The sequence below is a fragment of the Plectropomus leopardus genome, chromosome 3, assembly GCF_008729295.1.
Source record: "Plectropomus leopardus isolate mb chromosome 3, YSFRI_Pleo_2.0, whole genome shotgun sequence".
In the NCBI taxonomy this organism is placed as follows: domain Eukaryota; kingdom Metazoa; phylum Chordata; class Actinopteri; order Perciformes; family Serranidae; genus Plectropomus; species Plectropomus leopardus.
The window spans coordinates 1,572,006-1,587,881 of NC_056465.1; the positions used below are offsets into that span (position 1 = coordinate 1,572,006).

The 15,876-nt window shown below is 38.2% G+C and overlaps 1 protein-coding gene across 5 annotated transcripts in view; it reads right to left on the reverse strand.

Annotated features, from left to right (window-relative positions):
* The window catches only part of eps15l1a (epidermal growth factor receptor pathway substrate 15-like 1a), a 49,663-nt gene that overhangs the window by 30,967 nt on the left and 2,820 nt on the right, over positions 1-15,876 (reverse strand). For all 5 annotated transcript variants that reach the window (XM_042515495.1, XM_042515480.1, XM_042515487.1 and 2 more), the window contains exons 4-13: positions 9,655-9,702; positions 9,180-9,275; positions 8,814-8,882; positions 7,656-7,781; positions 7,412-7,471; positions 6,155-6,397; positions 5,735-5,892; positions 4,586-4,742; positions 3,466-3,528; positions 1,033-1,118 (exon numbers count right to left, since the gene is read on the reverse strand). In XM_042515495.1, coding sequence (XP_042371429.1) covers positions 1,033-1,118; positions 3,466-3,528; positions 4,586-4,742; positions 5,735-5,892; positions 6,155-6,397; positions 7,412-7,471; positions 7,656-7,781; positions 8,814-8,882; positions 9,180-9,275; positions 9,655-9,702 — 1,106 coding nt within the window. The remainder of the gene's footprint in view (positions 1-1,032; positions 1,119-3,465; positions 3,529-4,585; positions 4,743-5,734; positions 5,893-6,154; positions 6,398-7,411; positions 7,472-7,655; positions 7,782-8,813; positions 8,883-9,179; positions 9,276-9,654; positions 9,703-15,876) is intronic.

The following is a 15,876-nucleotide window of genomic DNA, read 5'->3' on the forward strand; positions in this document are numbered from 1 at the left end:
TTTGGACTAAACCGGAACTAATGATTGGTGGAACAGTGGACTTTCTATATCTTTTATTTGTTTCTGTTAAGTTTGAATGAAGTGTGTTTTATGACGAGTTAATGAGGCAATTGAGCCTCGTCAGTCCTCCGTGATCAAGAGAAAGTTGAATTGAAAAGTAGTACAATTGTTTTTCTCTGTTTAATAAGGAAAACAGGTGTAGGAATTTGTTAGTGTTGCACACATATACCCCATATACCCTGGAGAAATTTCAGAAAGGTATAAAGGTATGAAATGACCACCCAAGACTATCTGGTGAGTGTATTGGTCTCCTGTTTGAAAACAATGTGCTACTACGTAATTTGGTGATTTTTTAAATCGCAAAAATCTTTACCAACTTCATTTTTATTAGGTATAGTGTCCCTAAAATCTTTTCACAGATCAGTGGTCTCCTTTTGGCCATACTATGAACAGCTGAGCTGAGCAAAGGCCTGTTGGTTATATTTCAACACATAATTTGGGGTAATTTCATTGGAAAAAAAAGTTAAATGCTTGCACTCTTAGAACATCTACAAGGGAGGGAGGAGAACAATATGGAAGTGACAAGGGCACAATGTACCTAAATGTATTTAATGTCTGCTTCCGGTGGAACTTTCAATTCTAATTTTATGCTGAATAGTTTGATGATAATGATAATAATTCTAATTGGTATATTTTGTGAGTAAAATCTGAATATGGGATGCAACCAGAATAATGTCTCTGTCAGGAGAATTAAGAAGTATTATGTTTTCCACTGAAGTGGAAGTTGAAATACACAGTAGTACAGTAGTACGGCGTAACGCTGCATATTTTTTTAGTGCTTTGCGGCTCTTTAGTGAGTTATTTTGGGCTACAATGAGTAAGAATAGCAAATTATTAAAATGTATTTTTAATTTTTGATGTAATTATCCATTAATTTCCTCTGCAGCAGTGAAAGTTCTGTTGAGGTAAAAGCAGAGCATACTGTCTGTGCTGTCACATTAGTAAAGTGCTACCAGTGATGATGTATGTTACCTCTGCAACTGGGCTATCTCCTGGCTGATGTCATCCAGCTCTTTGATGCCAGTGAACTCCCCTGAACCCACCGAACTAGAGCTGTCCTGTAGAGACAGACACAGACACAGAGAGAGAGGGGCGACAAAAGAAACGAGGTTGGCAAGGTAAACCTTATTTGTTAAAAAAGTGAAGTGGGATGATGAAATGGTACCAACGGACCCATGGAAGACTGGACCAAAGGGAGGAGGAGGAGGAAAAGAGAGGAGAGGAGAGAAACCAGTGCTCATTTCAGAGGAGTAGAATAGAGGCTGAGTCAGCAGGTGGGGCTGGGTCGATCACCAACATGTGGGGGAATGTCAACACCACTGACAAACTGCCAAAGAGAGGAAAGATTCAAGATTTTGCTATTTTTTGACTAATATTTAGTCCTGTGAGAACATTCACAAAGTTATCATGACTGTGGTTTTATTATGTGTTTTTGTCCACTAGCATTTGTTGGTGATGCTAGTCCAAACACATGGAGACATTTCTTGAAAAAACAATAAGAATAAACAAACAAAAAAGCATTTACAACCCAATTTCCAAAAGAGCTGGGATGTTCTAAAAAATGTAAATAAAAACAGAATGCAATGATCTGCAAATCTTTTTTGACCTATATTCAATCAATTACAGTACAGACAGGATATTTAATGTTCACTCTCAAAAGTTGACATTTATCTATGCACAATTGCAAGGAATTTAGGGATTTCACTATCTGAAAGCCACAATATCATCAAAAGATTAAGAGCATCTGGGAAAATATCTGCATATAAGGGGAAACCCTGAAAACCAACACTGAAAGCACACGACCTTTGATGCTGCACTGCATCAAAAAACCTACATGACTGTATAAAGGATATTACTCCATGGGCTCAGGAAGACTTTGGAACACCATTGTCCGTAAACACAGTTCATCACTGCATCTACAAACTCAAGTCCAGATTCTACCATGCAACGTGAAAGCCAAATATCAACAACATCCAGACACACGGCTGACTTCTCTGGACCCTAGTTCATCTGAGATGGACTGACACAAAGTGGAAATGTGTGCTGTGGTCTGATGAGTCCACATTTCAAATTGCTTTTGGAAATCATGGACATCGTGTCCTCCGGGCTAAAGAGGGAAAGGACCATCCAGATTGTTACCAGATCAATGTTCAAAGTCAGCATCTGTGATGGTATGGATATGTGTTAGTGCCCATGGCATCATGGGTAACGTCTACATCTGTGAAGGTAGCATCAATGCTGAAACGTACATACAGGTTTTGGAGCAACATATTCTGCCATCCAGATGGTGTCTTTTTTAGGGACGTCCCTGCTTATTCAAGCAAGACAATGAGACACATTTTGCACGTGTTCCAGCAGCATGGCTTCAAAGTGAAACAATACAGCTACTTATCTGACCTGTCTGCGGTCCAGACCTGTCTCCAACTGAACATGTGAAGCACACTTAAGCACAAAAAAATGCCAGACTGTTGAGGAACCTATCATGCAAGAATGGAAAAGAATTTTACTTAAAAAACTTCAATAATTAGTGTCCTCAGTTTCTAAGCACTCATTGAGTGTTGTTAAAATGACAGAATGAGTGTTTATTTACAAAAAAAACCCAAAAAACATGAAGTTTACCAGTTTACCAACATTAAATATATTGTATTTGTACTGTATTTTATCAGTCAAAAAGGATTTGCAAATTAAATTATTTTTTTATTTACCATTTACACAGCGTCTCAACTTTTTTGGAGTTGGGGTTAGATTATCTCTTCCTTTATCCAACAGGAGCATCGCTCTACTTATATAAAGTACACCGGATGCTCTTGATTTAACTGACCTGACTTATTAATACCAGAGCCACAAACATTTGTTTTCATTACATTGCTGCCGGTTTATGAAAATACTGCTTCTAAACGAATCCAGTTTGCCAGCTAAAGCGATCTTGAATCTTCCCTTGATCTGCAGACAGTCGAGAGGGTGAGACGATGTCACTGCACTAAACTGGAATGAAGAGAAAAAGTCTTGCAAATGCTTTCCAGTATTGTGGCTGAATGGCCAGTCACTGAAAGCATTCATAGTCGAATACACTTTTGGTCCATGTTACCTACCCACAACTTCAACATTATAGCCTGAGAGAGGAGGAAGAGAGGGGAGGTAGACACATCAGCAGTAAAGAGTTAGGAGAGTTAGTGGCCAGTGAATGTCCTCTGATATCACTGATTTACCTCTACTCAAATCTTCCATTGACATGTCTATGTGACTTAGTTGTCTTTCAGCAAAATAATTTGTTTTTGCAGACTGGGAAATTGGTAAACCTCAAGAAACAGTATGTTTAACAAACAAATCTGTACATCTTTTTGCCCAAATATGCAATGAGCAAGAATAATATGAGAGGAAGGGAGAGGAGAGGTATGGACTCACCCGTCTCATCTCAGACAGAGCAGCCATCTCTGATCCCACTGGGGTCATGTATCCTGACATACTCTGCAGCCACAGAGGAATAACTTAGTTCAAAACAGCAGCAACAGTTTAAACACATCTGTTGTAAGAAAAGACAAAACATTCTTGAAAGTCATTAAGCAGGTTTCTTGTTCTAATATTAATATTAATCGATGCTGTGGAGACAAAAAGTGAAGAATACTCCAAATTAACTGCTAATGGTCCCAAGATCATGCTGACAAAACTTTACTGTGGAGCCCTGGGTAGAAACTGAAGACATTTGTCATTTTGCTGTCCTTGTGCAGCTTTTTTAATTTAGATAGATAGATAGATAGATACATATATACATATTTAGATAGATAGCCTTTATTGTCTCATGGTGAAATTTGTTTTAACATTCTGTCACAACATGTAACATATAACATAAATCACAGTTAATACACAGATCTAGGATTTTCAGCTGTGTTTTATCATGGAGATGGATTACACTGTCTGACAATGAGCTTGTTTGAGGTGCTCTTTGGATAAGGATACATTTAGTCCCCAATTATTATTATATACATTATACTATATGTAATATATATACAGTAATTACATAACATACAATATAATGGTTTAATTTGAAAGGTAAAATGTGATAAGTTATTGCTGTAATTGCTTTCTATGTATAATTTTGTTGTATGGATTACTGCAATTTGTTATGTTGATCTGTTCTGTAAACATGACATCTGTTAGACATCTGTCCATTCTGAAAGAAGGATTCCTCCTCAGTTGTTCTTCCTGTGATTTCTACCATATTTTTTCGCAGTTAATTTTAACCATAGTTTATCATAGTATTATTATAAATATGTACTGTCCATAGGTGTAAAGGTTTTGCATATATATGGCCCTTTAATCAATAGCACTTTACAATTTACAAGCACACAGTTGCAGGACTGACCATCGGGAGCAATTTGAGGTTAGTGTCTTTCCTAAGGACGCTTAAGAGCTGAGGATGGAGCCATCAGCTCAAAGATTAGTGGACGACCTGATCTACCTCCTGAGCCCCATGAAATACATAGATTAATATATAATACAGACAGTTTGTGTGTGTGGGACCTACTGGTACTGGAGTGCCTCTCTCAGATGGGGGGATCATGTCAGGAGTCAGGGCCTGTGGAGGGTCAATTCCTTTGCTGACTTTCTGCTGGATGAGATACATGGCGAGAGCAAACTGTTCCCTGGTCAGCTTGCCTATCTGCCTTGTGTCTGCCAGAGCCCTGCAGGGAGGAGCAGACATTCAACAGAGACACATGCACTTAACTCACTTAAACTGAGCAGACTGACCACACTGTTAAACAGAACATGACATGATATAAAAGTTTATTGAAAAATCCATGAATAGATTACTAATGTTTATAACAGCATTATCTCCAAACATAGGAGGATTTTTTTTTACAGCCCCGTGACCCGTAATATTTTATAATAAATGGTTTATGATCTCTGATTTAATATCCAGTGATTAAGCCATTAGTTAAAAGTTATGTACCCTATGACTCAGAATGTTTATATGATGTTAGAAAAAGTGGAATTATTGTGTTAGTGCTGTGAACGGGACCACAGCAAAACATATTTTAGAAACCTAAAAATATCAATATAAGTGTTGACTATATTTGATACTGTTTCCTCTTTACCTTCCACAGCAGCTGATGGAGGCAGCGGTAGAGCAGCAGCTTTGCTGTTCAGTGAAGTAAAATGACTGTTTTTCTCAGTGGAGTCTGGTGTTTTTGATATAACAGCTCCAAATTCCCATCAGTGAGGCTGACTGACAACAAGGTAAAGCAGCGAAAATTTTCTAAATATAGCGTACACTTAAACTGATAATGATATTTTTAGGTGGCTCAAAACTAATCAATGAAGGCAGAGTTTGCACAGTACGGTTTGATTATATATACGTGATGTGGTTTCTACCCTGAGGTTATTGTTAATAAATAGCTGTGATTGTGATTCAGTCTATGTTATAGACTGTAAAAATAATATAGGTTTATTGCAACTAGCTGAAAGGGGGCATATCTCCACCTGCCATGGAGGACTCGGAAACACTGGTGCTTGTATACTAGGACAAGGACAGTAGTCCAATTAAATGGCCAAATGTGTTATAACTGTAGCTCAACTTAACTGTGCATGTAAACATACGGACTGAGAGAGCCAATGAATAGAACACATTGCATATTAACTGTCAAGCATGGAACATGGCTGTCTGAGTGCCTACCATATGTGGGCGAGGACGTTCTGAGTGAGTCCGGACTGCATGAAGATCTCCTTTACTTCATGTCCACTGACAAAACCATCAAGATCAGCATCAGTCTTCAGGAAGATGTCGTCATAGCGACCACGGTCTGCCACTGAGACCACCCAGTTCACTGAATGCTGAGACAGAGACAGAGGAAATGCATGACATGGATGCAAATGTTGTAACTTTCTGTACATCTGACTCTAGCTTAAGTCTTGATAAAAACCATTTGACACTAGTGTTCTACAGAGGAGCAGATTTGAGTTTTGAGGTACCATTAAAGCTCCAAAATTTAAAGTTAAGGGAGTCCCTAGAACAACACCTAGTATGTTTATTACGGCTACTAGTGTTAACTGATCAAGGTGTGTGTGGTAAGTGTGAATGGTAGTGTAGTATTACCTGTCCAGACTTGAGTGTGTGTTTGGGCGACAGGCTGCCGGTGCTGTTGAGTGAGTTCATGCTGCCGTGAGAGGGCGTGGAGCGCAGTGAGTCTTTTGGAGGTGGAGGGCTTGCAGGTAGTCCGGGCACAGAGCCAGCCACTGAGGCCAGACTCTTCTTCCTCTTAGAGGGAGGAATGAGGGCAGCGGGGAGGATTGCAGGAACAGGCTCCTTCTCCAGTGCCCGGTACACCAGGTGCATGGCCTGTGGGAGCACATCCTGCTGTCAACGCACACTTAATGGCTGCATATAGAGCTTTGAGAAAACTAAGTGTGTCCCAAGCCTGTTTTTTGCCCCAACTTATAATATGATCATTTGCCGGCACTGAGACTGATCTAATACTTATTTCATTTGTCGTTTTTAAAAATCTGACAGATTTTACAACAACTTTAAATGTAAACACAGCAAAATACACTCAGTGAAGGCATTTTCGAAAAAGTCTCCTAGTCTAGCAAATCTCAGTTTCTGCTGACACAGGCACATTGTAAGCTCAGGATTTGATGTGAATAACATGAATATATGGATCCATCCTGCCTGGTGGCGGTGTTACGGTGTAGGGAATATTTTCTTGGCACGCATTAGGCCCCAGAGTATTGTTGCTGACCATGTACATCCCTTCATGGACGCAGTCCACCCATTTTCTAATTGCTACTTCCACCAGGAACACGCCATGTTAGAAACCACACATCAAGTCGAACTGCTTTAACCAACATGAAAATGAGTTCAGTTTGCTCCAACAGCCTCCACAGTCACCTGAAGTCAATCCAACAGAACATGTTTGAGATGTGGATTGTGCAGCTGACAAATCTGCCGCAACTATGTGATGCCATTGTGACAACATAGAGCACAATCTGTATGGGTCGAGACATATGCGCATCTATAAACCCTGTGGCAAACACGAGGTCGGGCACTGGCTGTTGCTAAGCAACCATAAACACGTCACAACAGCATTGGTGCCCCTTTCGCACGTCTACCTTGAAAACTATTATTTGAGGGCACAAAAACAATAGCATGAGTATAGGCCCTAAGGAATGTCAACAAGACCCTAGTTGAATCCATGCCATGAACAGTTTGGGATGATCTGGGAGCAAACAGTCCAGTCCAGTGTTCAAATATTGTACCTATTTAAGTGGCAACCAAGTGTAAATGTATCCACACTTGTGTCAGGCTACAGAGAGACATCCTACATATGGTGACAATAAAGAGGATAACACTCACAACTGCAAACTCATCTTTGTCCAGATGGCCATCTTTATCTATGTCACTCAGGTCCCAAACCTAACAACAGGAAAGAAACGGGATTAGGCATCAGTTTCACTTAAGGAAGAAATAAACAATTACAGCTTTAATTTACATATATACATAATGAAGTTCATGCTTGAGTAGTTTAATCTTCAATCACAGAACTAATAAACCTAATCTAAGACCTAATACTGCAGAAGAAACCAAGTGATGTCGATACCTTCCCAAGGACATCCAGAGGTAGCTTGGAGTTGATGAGGACTGGTTTGACCTTTTCTCCTGACAGCAGGCCGTTAACTGGAGCCAAACTCTCAAAAATCCCATCAAATTTACTCTTCTCCTCAGGCTGCAAAGGAAATAACACACAATAGTCATCTAAGAAAGCCTGATGTGTAAAGACTTTTGACTGACTCTGACTCTGGCTTCAGACTTAATGGAAGCACTCAAGCTTATTCACACACTGTGTGGTTTACTAACCTGTAATATGAGAGCCTGAACAAAGCCACATTTTTGAGGCAGATGCCAGTATCAATAATTGAGAATTAAAAATATTTGATGTGGTGAGTGAGATATTTTACAAACTGAAAAAATAACTTATCAGTGATTAATGTCAGACTCATATTAATACCAATACACCTCATGAACAAATGCCACCTGTCACACTCATCACACCATATTTATTCCAATAAGGTCTGTGGTTAACACAAGCTGAAGTGACTTGCACGTTTTGTTTCACAACATAAAATACATCAGTAAATACTCCACTCAGAAATTTTTAAGTTTTTGTGTCCTAAAAATTGCTAACATTGCTTGGGATTGCTAACAAGTGGCTAAAGGAGTCTAAAGAACATCATCACGCTAAACGCGGCTTTATGGCCTCATTGTGGAAAAGACATGTGACTGTGATGTAGTATTTTAATAGCCAGACATTAGCTTTTTACTTCTACTGATTGCATTTAGGTTTCAAAAAACGTACAAGTAATTTAATTTTTGATTATCTTGCTGAATAAAACATATAGTAAGTCTATTACATGTTTGTTTACCACAGAGCTTATTTTCTACAGTAATCCAGAAGCCAATGGAAAAATCTCATAGGCTCTTTGACAAGGGTACAACGGCAATGCTAACTTTCATGTCGGTAAAACAAAAAAAATGAATCCCTGGAGCACTCTACGGACATTAATGATTGATGTCAACTGGGAATATCCAGTATGTGGTTAAATGGTTTTAAGGATTGTCAAATATAAATACAACCTGGGAATTTGGATTTCTTTCCCCTTTTTCATTCTGAGTCAATGTCCAACACATCTATAATGACTGCTTTATTCCAATGTGTGTGTGTGTGTGTGTGCGTGCGTGCGTGCGTGTTTAAACTCACCCTGACAGCCCAGTGTAATTCGCCAGAGGCAGACGCTGTGCTGCTTAGAGATGGACTGCTGGTGTCCTTCTGAAATCAGAAAAACAAAGATGGCTGTCAAAGAACTGTCACATGATCCACTTGCTGTAATAAACACAAATCCTCTTCTCTAAGGCTGAGGTTTAATAACATGACAACATAACATGAATATGACAGATGGTTTATTTTCATAATGAGTGGTAACTTTAATCAGTATTAAGTAGAGCAAAAATGACTGCAGGTTTGACATTGATTCCATAAAATGTCTATGTTCTGCAAAGCCAACTGTAGCTTTTTTTATGCAAAGAATAAAGTGGAATTGAGCTTTAATGGTAAGATCATACTCACAAACTTGGGGGGAGGGACTGTGAGGTTAAGGCTGGACAGACTGACTTCCTGACCGCTCTGAGCACAGGCCACCAGCCGCAGAGCGACATAAAACCCCTGAGAGAGAACACAGTTATGACACATCAAGTCTTTCTCATTCCCTGCCTGAGATATCCAACTCTGATGTAGCAGTGACTCATGTCACACATTATTACTATTACTGAGAAAAAGAAAATATAGGAAAAACACTTAAATAAAAAAATATTCTGCCTTTACAGGTTACTGTTTATTGTTTCCCGCTTCTGCATTATTACAACTTGGTTCATATTCCTAGATCAACTTGTACCGATTTGAATTCACATGAACTTTGTAGTACAACTTTGTAGTATTTTTGCACAATTGCATCCTCTGTGATTTTCACTGTTTGTTCTCTGTCAAACACATTCAGCACATCATTAGACACAGAGCACGGGATGAGAAGTCATCTGTTCCCTACCTGTTTGTCCAGATAGCCTTTTCCATCAGGATCGGCCAAATCCCAGATCTGAAACAAGACGTCACAAACACACTGGAGTCAAGACACAGTGAGATCTTCTCTTGTTTCTCAGTCTTCATTCTTCATGTATCACTTTGTTCAAGCTTAATCAATGAAAATCATTTGTGTGTGTGTTTGTGTGTGTTTTAATATTAGAATACCCTCTTTTTCTGTAAAACATTTTAAACATTTTGTTGACTCATCTTAAACTCTGGGGAAGTTTCATATGTCAATGTATCAAATCACGTGACGTGCTGGTGACTAGCCAACTCCTCCATACATATAAACTCGGACTTGACTGTCAGCCAGTGGGTAGCTGGCAGAGCAGTGTCATAGTAGGAGGCGTGTGTGTTTGGATTTCAGCAGTTGAGGCCAAATGTGTTCTTTTATCTTGTCTTTTCTTCCTCCTTTTGATTTGACATCTCACGGAGGCCAACAGTTCTCTGGCACTCACTAGCCCAGCCTTTTAATTTATTGTACCTTGCTCCATATCTCATTGGCATGTTCTCTAAACCACGCCTACTTTTCAGAGATGCAATCACAGCTAAATGCTTTGATTTAAAACATCTCTGGTAACAGAATCTATCAACATAATCAGTTTCAGGTTTAACTTGACATTACAAAATATTTAGAAGCTCTTACGATGTCTCATTGTGACTTTAACCACAGAGTGGCAACAATAGCCAATCTGGCTGAGCAGGCGAGCCTGGTAAACATGTTTTCCAAATGTCTACTGTTCTGTAAATGACCCTGACCTCTGACCTCCTTGTGCAAGTTGTTGACAGAAGAGTGAATTCTCTCCAATGACATTAAGGCGGGGTGCTTGAAATCAATTAGTTTGTCATCTGACCTTCTTCCTATAAGGTGCACAGTTATAATTCCCACACTTTGGCCAGTCACGTTAGCGGCTGTGTCAGAACAGCTGGAGATATTGTTATAAAGTCCAACACGACTTCTTCCATAAGGCCAAACGATGGACAGTAACCAAACACTTTTGTCCAACTAAATTTCGTAATTTATTGAGCGTTGATGAACAGTCACCAAAACAACCACCCTGCCCTGTATTGATGACATATTTTCCTGTTACAACCTTATAAGGCACACATCAAAAAATCAAAACAATTTGTGTTTCTGCTAATCCCTTCAATGAAGGACACATAAAACCATATTCTTAAGACTGGCATAACCCCACCTTCTTGGAGGGAAGCGGTGATTTCTCTGATACCAAAGGAAGGGAAAAACAAAGTGGAATGTGGAAGTTATCAGCCAATAAGTGTACTGAACCAAGATTACAACACTTTCACTCACATTTTGGCAAACGAGTTGAGAAAATCCTCCAGCAAATAATAAGTCTGGATCAGACAGGCTTTATCCAGCAGAGAAAGACACATGATAACATTCACAGAGCACTACACATAATTGAACATATTAAAAAAATAAACTACAGGAAGTTCTATTGAGCCTTGATGCAGAAAAGGCATTTGATTTAGTTAATTGGGAATTTTTATATAAAGTATTAGGAAAATTTGGACTTCTTCAGACTTTTATTAAAATGAATTAAAGCATTGTATAGTAGCCCAAGGGCAGGAATAAAAACAAATGGAGCTGTATCAAACTCATTTGGCCTAGAAAGAGAACCTCGACAGGGTTGTCCATAAAGCCCATTTCTTTTTGTTATTGAAGGGTTAAGTCAGGGGATCACCCAGGATAATAGTATTACAGGAATTAAAATGCTAGGCAAAGAACATAAAATTTCATTATTACTTGCGGACTTAATATACTTGTCGTACCCGGAGTGTTCAATTGTTAGAAACTTTCAGCTGCGTCTCAGGCTACAAATTGAATATTTTCAAGACCCAAGTGTTAAGTTTCAATTATAGGCCAAGCCAGGTCATTACCTCTGAGATCCAGCTAAATTGGGATTTGGATTACATGACATTTCTAGGCGTAAACATCCCAAAAGAGTTACCCAATTTGTATAATTTAAAATTTAATTTGTTAAACCAAAAAATAAAGGACGACATAAAGAGGTGGACTTTAATTCCAGTATTAGGTTTTGAGTCAAGAATTGAATCCATAAAGATGAATATCCTGCTCAGGGTTAAGGCATTTGTTTCAGACTCTTCCAACAGAAATAAGAGATAAATAATTTAACAAATGGGATACATTAATATCAAAGTACATTTGGCAAGGGAAAAAACCAAGGATAAGATTTCAAACTCTTCAATTGGCAAAGAACTGGGGAGGACTCGCACTCCCCTGCCTCAAGGATTATTATATATCGGCCCAGTTGAGGATTTTGGTTTGTTGGTGCAATTGTGACTACCAGGCAAGATGAAAAGAAATCAAATTTAATATATCCAGGGTAATTCCAATCCAGGCGCATTTAGGGTATGAAAGACGGATTAAAAATTTGATTTAAAAAGGTAATAGATGGATCAATTTATCGCTAAAAATATGGTTGAATGTCATTAATAAGAGTGAATTGTCTGAAGAGATCAAGATTTTGAATTGGTGCTCCCATGACCTTGATTTCACCCCAAATAAATTGGACGCAAGCTATAAGGGATGGGCTAATCAGGGCCTTTCCTCATATTGTACCTTCTTTAATCAGGGAACTCTGAATGATTTCCAGACACTTAAAAGACTTAATGGGTTAAATAATAGTGACTTTTTTATATTTCTTCAAGTACATCACCACATAAACAGCTCTATGTTATGGAGTCAAAAAGTGTTTGAAAATGATTTATTGAAGGTTTTCTTTGGTGCCTACATGGCAGACTCAGGGCTTAAAGTAATTTCAAGGGGCTTCAGGAAGGCAAGATTGTAAATACCAATTATATAAAACAAAAGTGGGAAAGGGAATCTAACTGTTATATTTCAGAAGAAGTGTGATAGAAATATTGTGAATTACAATGGAGGATATCAAGCTCAACTGAGTGGAGGACTTTTGGCTGGAGTCTCTGTAGATTTTTTATTACACCTGTTCAGAGGTCTCATCACTCAGGAAATTCCAGCTGGTGGGGGAAGTGTGGCTCCCAAGAAGCCGACCACTACCATTTGTTGTGGGCCTGCCCAAAGTAATTGCTTTTTGGAGTAAGATTTACACAGAATTAGTGACTGTATTTGGGACAACAATCATTGTTCATCAATCAATATACTTTTAACATCTACAAACATAAAAACATAATACTCATTTGGAATATTGAGTTTAGCTGCTAGAAAAGTGATTACAAGGAAATAGCTCCAGCCAGAGGCCCCATCAGTAGAGAACTGGTATGATATAATTCATTAAAGTTTTGTAATGGAAATAATTACTTCTTCAATTAGGCTTCAGGAATCAAAATTTGATTTCAAACTTTTTTTTGTTTTGTTTTTCCTTATTTTTTTTTTTTAAAATATTATTTTGTTTTTATGTTGTTGCTTTAAAACTGTTTTAAAAAATGGAAAAATGGTTTTCTGTAAAATTACCTAATTGAAGTTGACTGTATAATAGCTTTTGTGAAGAGAAACCAAATAAACACAATGTCAAAAAAAAAACAATTTGTCTTTACACTGCATAAAGAGTTCTCTGTGTGACTGCATCACAATGTGTCTTTGTGTTAGTTTACACTTGTGTTTAGTGCTCTAGGTGATAGTGATCCAATCACCCATGATGCATTTTAAAACCAAGTGTACACAGGGGAGATATGAGTGCGGGTCAGAAAAGGTGCAGTTACAGTTTACATCCATGTCTGTGAAAACATGGAACACATCTTCCCTTGGCAGCACAGAAGATCTCTACAATTAGCACAGCTTACAGATGAGTGTCACCAATTCACTATCTCACCAAATGTCTCCCCTTTTGATGATGAGAATGATGTTGAGTAATGGCCAGAAAAGTGTTTCTGCAGAACATTATGAATAAATTTCATAAAAGTCAATAAAGTTGACCTTTGACCATTTATATATGAATTATCAGTACTTCTTTAAATTATCCTATTGGATATGTGTGTGAAATTTTGTCATAATTAGTGCATGAAGTCTTGAGTTAGTGTTATTTGAGGTCACAGTGACCTTGACCTTTGACCAACAAAGTGCAAGTGGACATTTGTGCCACCTTTTGAAGGTATTCTCTCAACTCATTCCTAAAATATCATGTTCACCAGAATGGGATGGATGAACGGACAACCCAAAAACATAATGCTTGTAACCACTGGTATGGAGGCATAAAAACAAAGATTTATATCAAAAAAGATTTATGGTTTGCTTGTTGCTGATAATTTCGCACCTATTGTTATTGTAATATGACATGCGTCTGTTTCCACTATTGCTGTGCCTCTCTCCCCCTCTCTCCCCCTCCCACTCTCTCTTTCTCTTTCTCTTTCCTTTTTGCCACAATTGTACGTCATTTGTTATTTACGACATCTATTGCAGGTCTGTCCGTCCTGTAAGAGGGATCCCTCATCGTCCTCTGCCACTCTTCCTTTTCCCCATTACAGGGGTTCTTTTTCGGGAGTTTTTCCTTGGGTGATGTGAGGGTCTAAGGGCAGAGGGATGTTGTACATTGTAAAGCCCTCTGAGGCAAACCATGTTTTGTGATAATGGGTTCTTTTTCCTTCTTTTTCACAGTCAAAGGACAAAGTAAATCTTAATGCCTGAAGCTGCACGTCATCTCTGTCATCTAAAGTCAGGTACAGCGGTATCGCATCTAACTCAGTAGCATCCAAAGGTAAACAGTGAGGAGGAGAGGCGAGCTGCTGCTTCCACCTGCCAACACACTCTGGAAACATGCCTGAAAGGTCTGCTTTATTTATCCAGACAAAATACCTCAAAGACAAACAGTATTTAAAACCTGACTAATCACACAAAAAACCTCTGATAGTATCAATCAACCAAAAAGTAACTAGAAAACACAAACATGGTGATTATGGAACATTATTATTTAAGAATTGCAGTCCGTAAAGAAATGCAAAAAAAGAAAAAAACAAATCAGCACCTCAAAAAAGGAATCCCTCAATATGCTTCAAACTAAGTGCTTTTGAATTGTTTAACAGCATCAAAAATTGACGGTGATAGATGGGTGGGTGGCCGTGCCCAACAATTACATACATACAAAACAGATAATCCAACAACTATGGTCACATTACATAGTGACTGGCCAGGTGTGTGGAGGTGTGAGGAACTTTGAACCCTCTACTGACATTCATCAAACTATTAGACACTTTGTATGTGACAAATGAGTGCAACATGAATGCATGAATACCTTCAAGGAGAGACTCAATCATAGTGTGTGACAATATTTTCAGTATTCACTACACACATGAAGCTTTCAACATCACCAAAGATGTGAAGACTTAATGACTTTTGATTGGATTAAATGGTGAACTCTATGCTTAGTTACATTTTATTCACAACTAGACACTGACACATATCCTACAATCAAATTTCACTGAAAGTATATTTTATATAATTTCATATGACAAATTGATTGATTGATCACACCTACATGTCAGTGTGTACATAGTCGTGCACAATATATACACACATAGCTGCATAATAATAATAATAATAATAAGAAGAAGAAGAAGAAGAAGAAGAATACATTTTATTTATAGAGCGTTTTTCAAGAAACTCAAAGACGCAATAAACATGCACCCAATCTGTTTTATCTGTTTTTGAGAGCCTAATCAGGGACATGGGCTGTTAATTAGCTTCAGCTAGACATTCTACACGTATTGTTGCATTCTCCATTCATATGTAGCAATGAGTATGTTTATCCACGTCTTTATCCAGAAATGCTATATTCAACCTGATTAGGAATATTTAAATGGGATATGCTGTCTACATGACCTGTGTCAAATTCAGCATAATGTCATATTCGGAATCATAGGGGTATATTATAGTGGTGGTCCATCTATCTGTAGCCAAAGATTATCTGAATGGTATGTTAAAAAATATATATATAAATTCTCATGCAAAACGCCAACATGACTTATGCATTAATGAAGCCTAACCCACCCAAAAAATGTGAGTATGACGAAAATAAACACTCAAGGTCACACAGTTCATTTGGGGAACTGCACCGAACACTGGGGACATTCTCTTAAAGGGACAGACACTCCCTGAGACAGGTCAAAAAGGCTAAAGACAAGGTTTGTGATTTTATACTTACTTTTGTAGAATAAATAAATAATGATTATG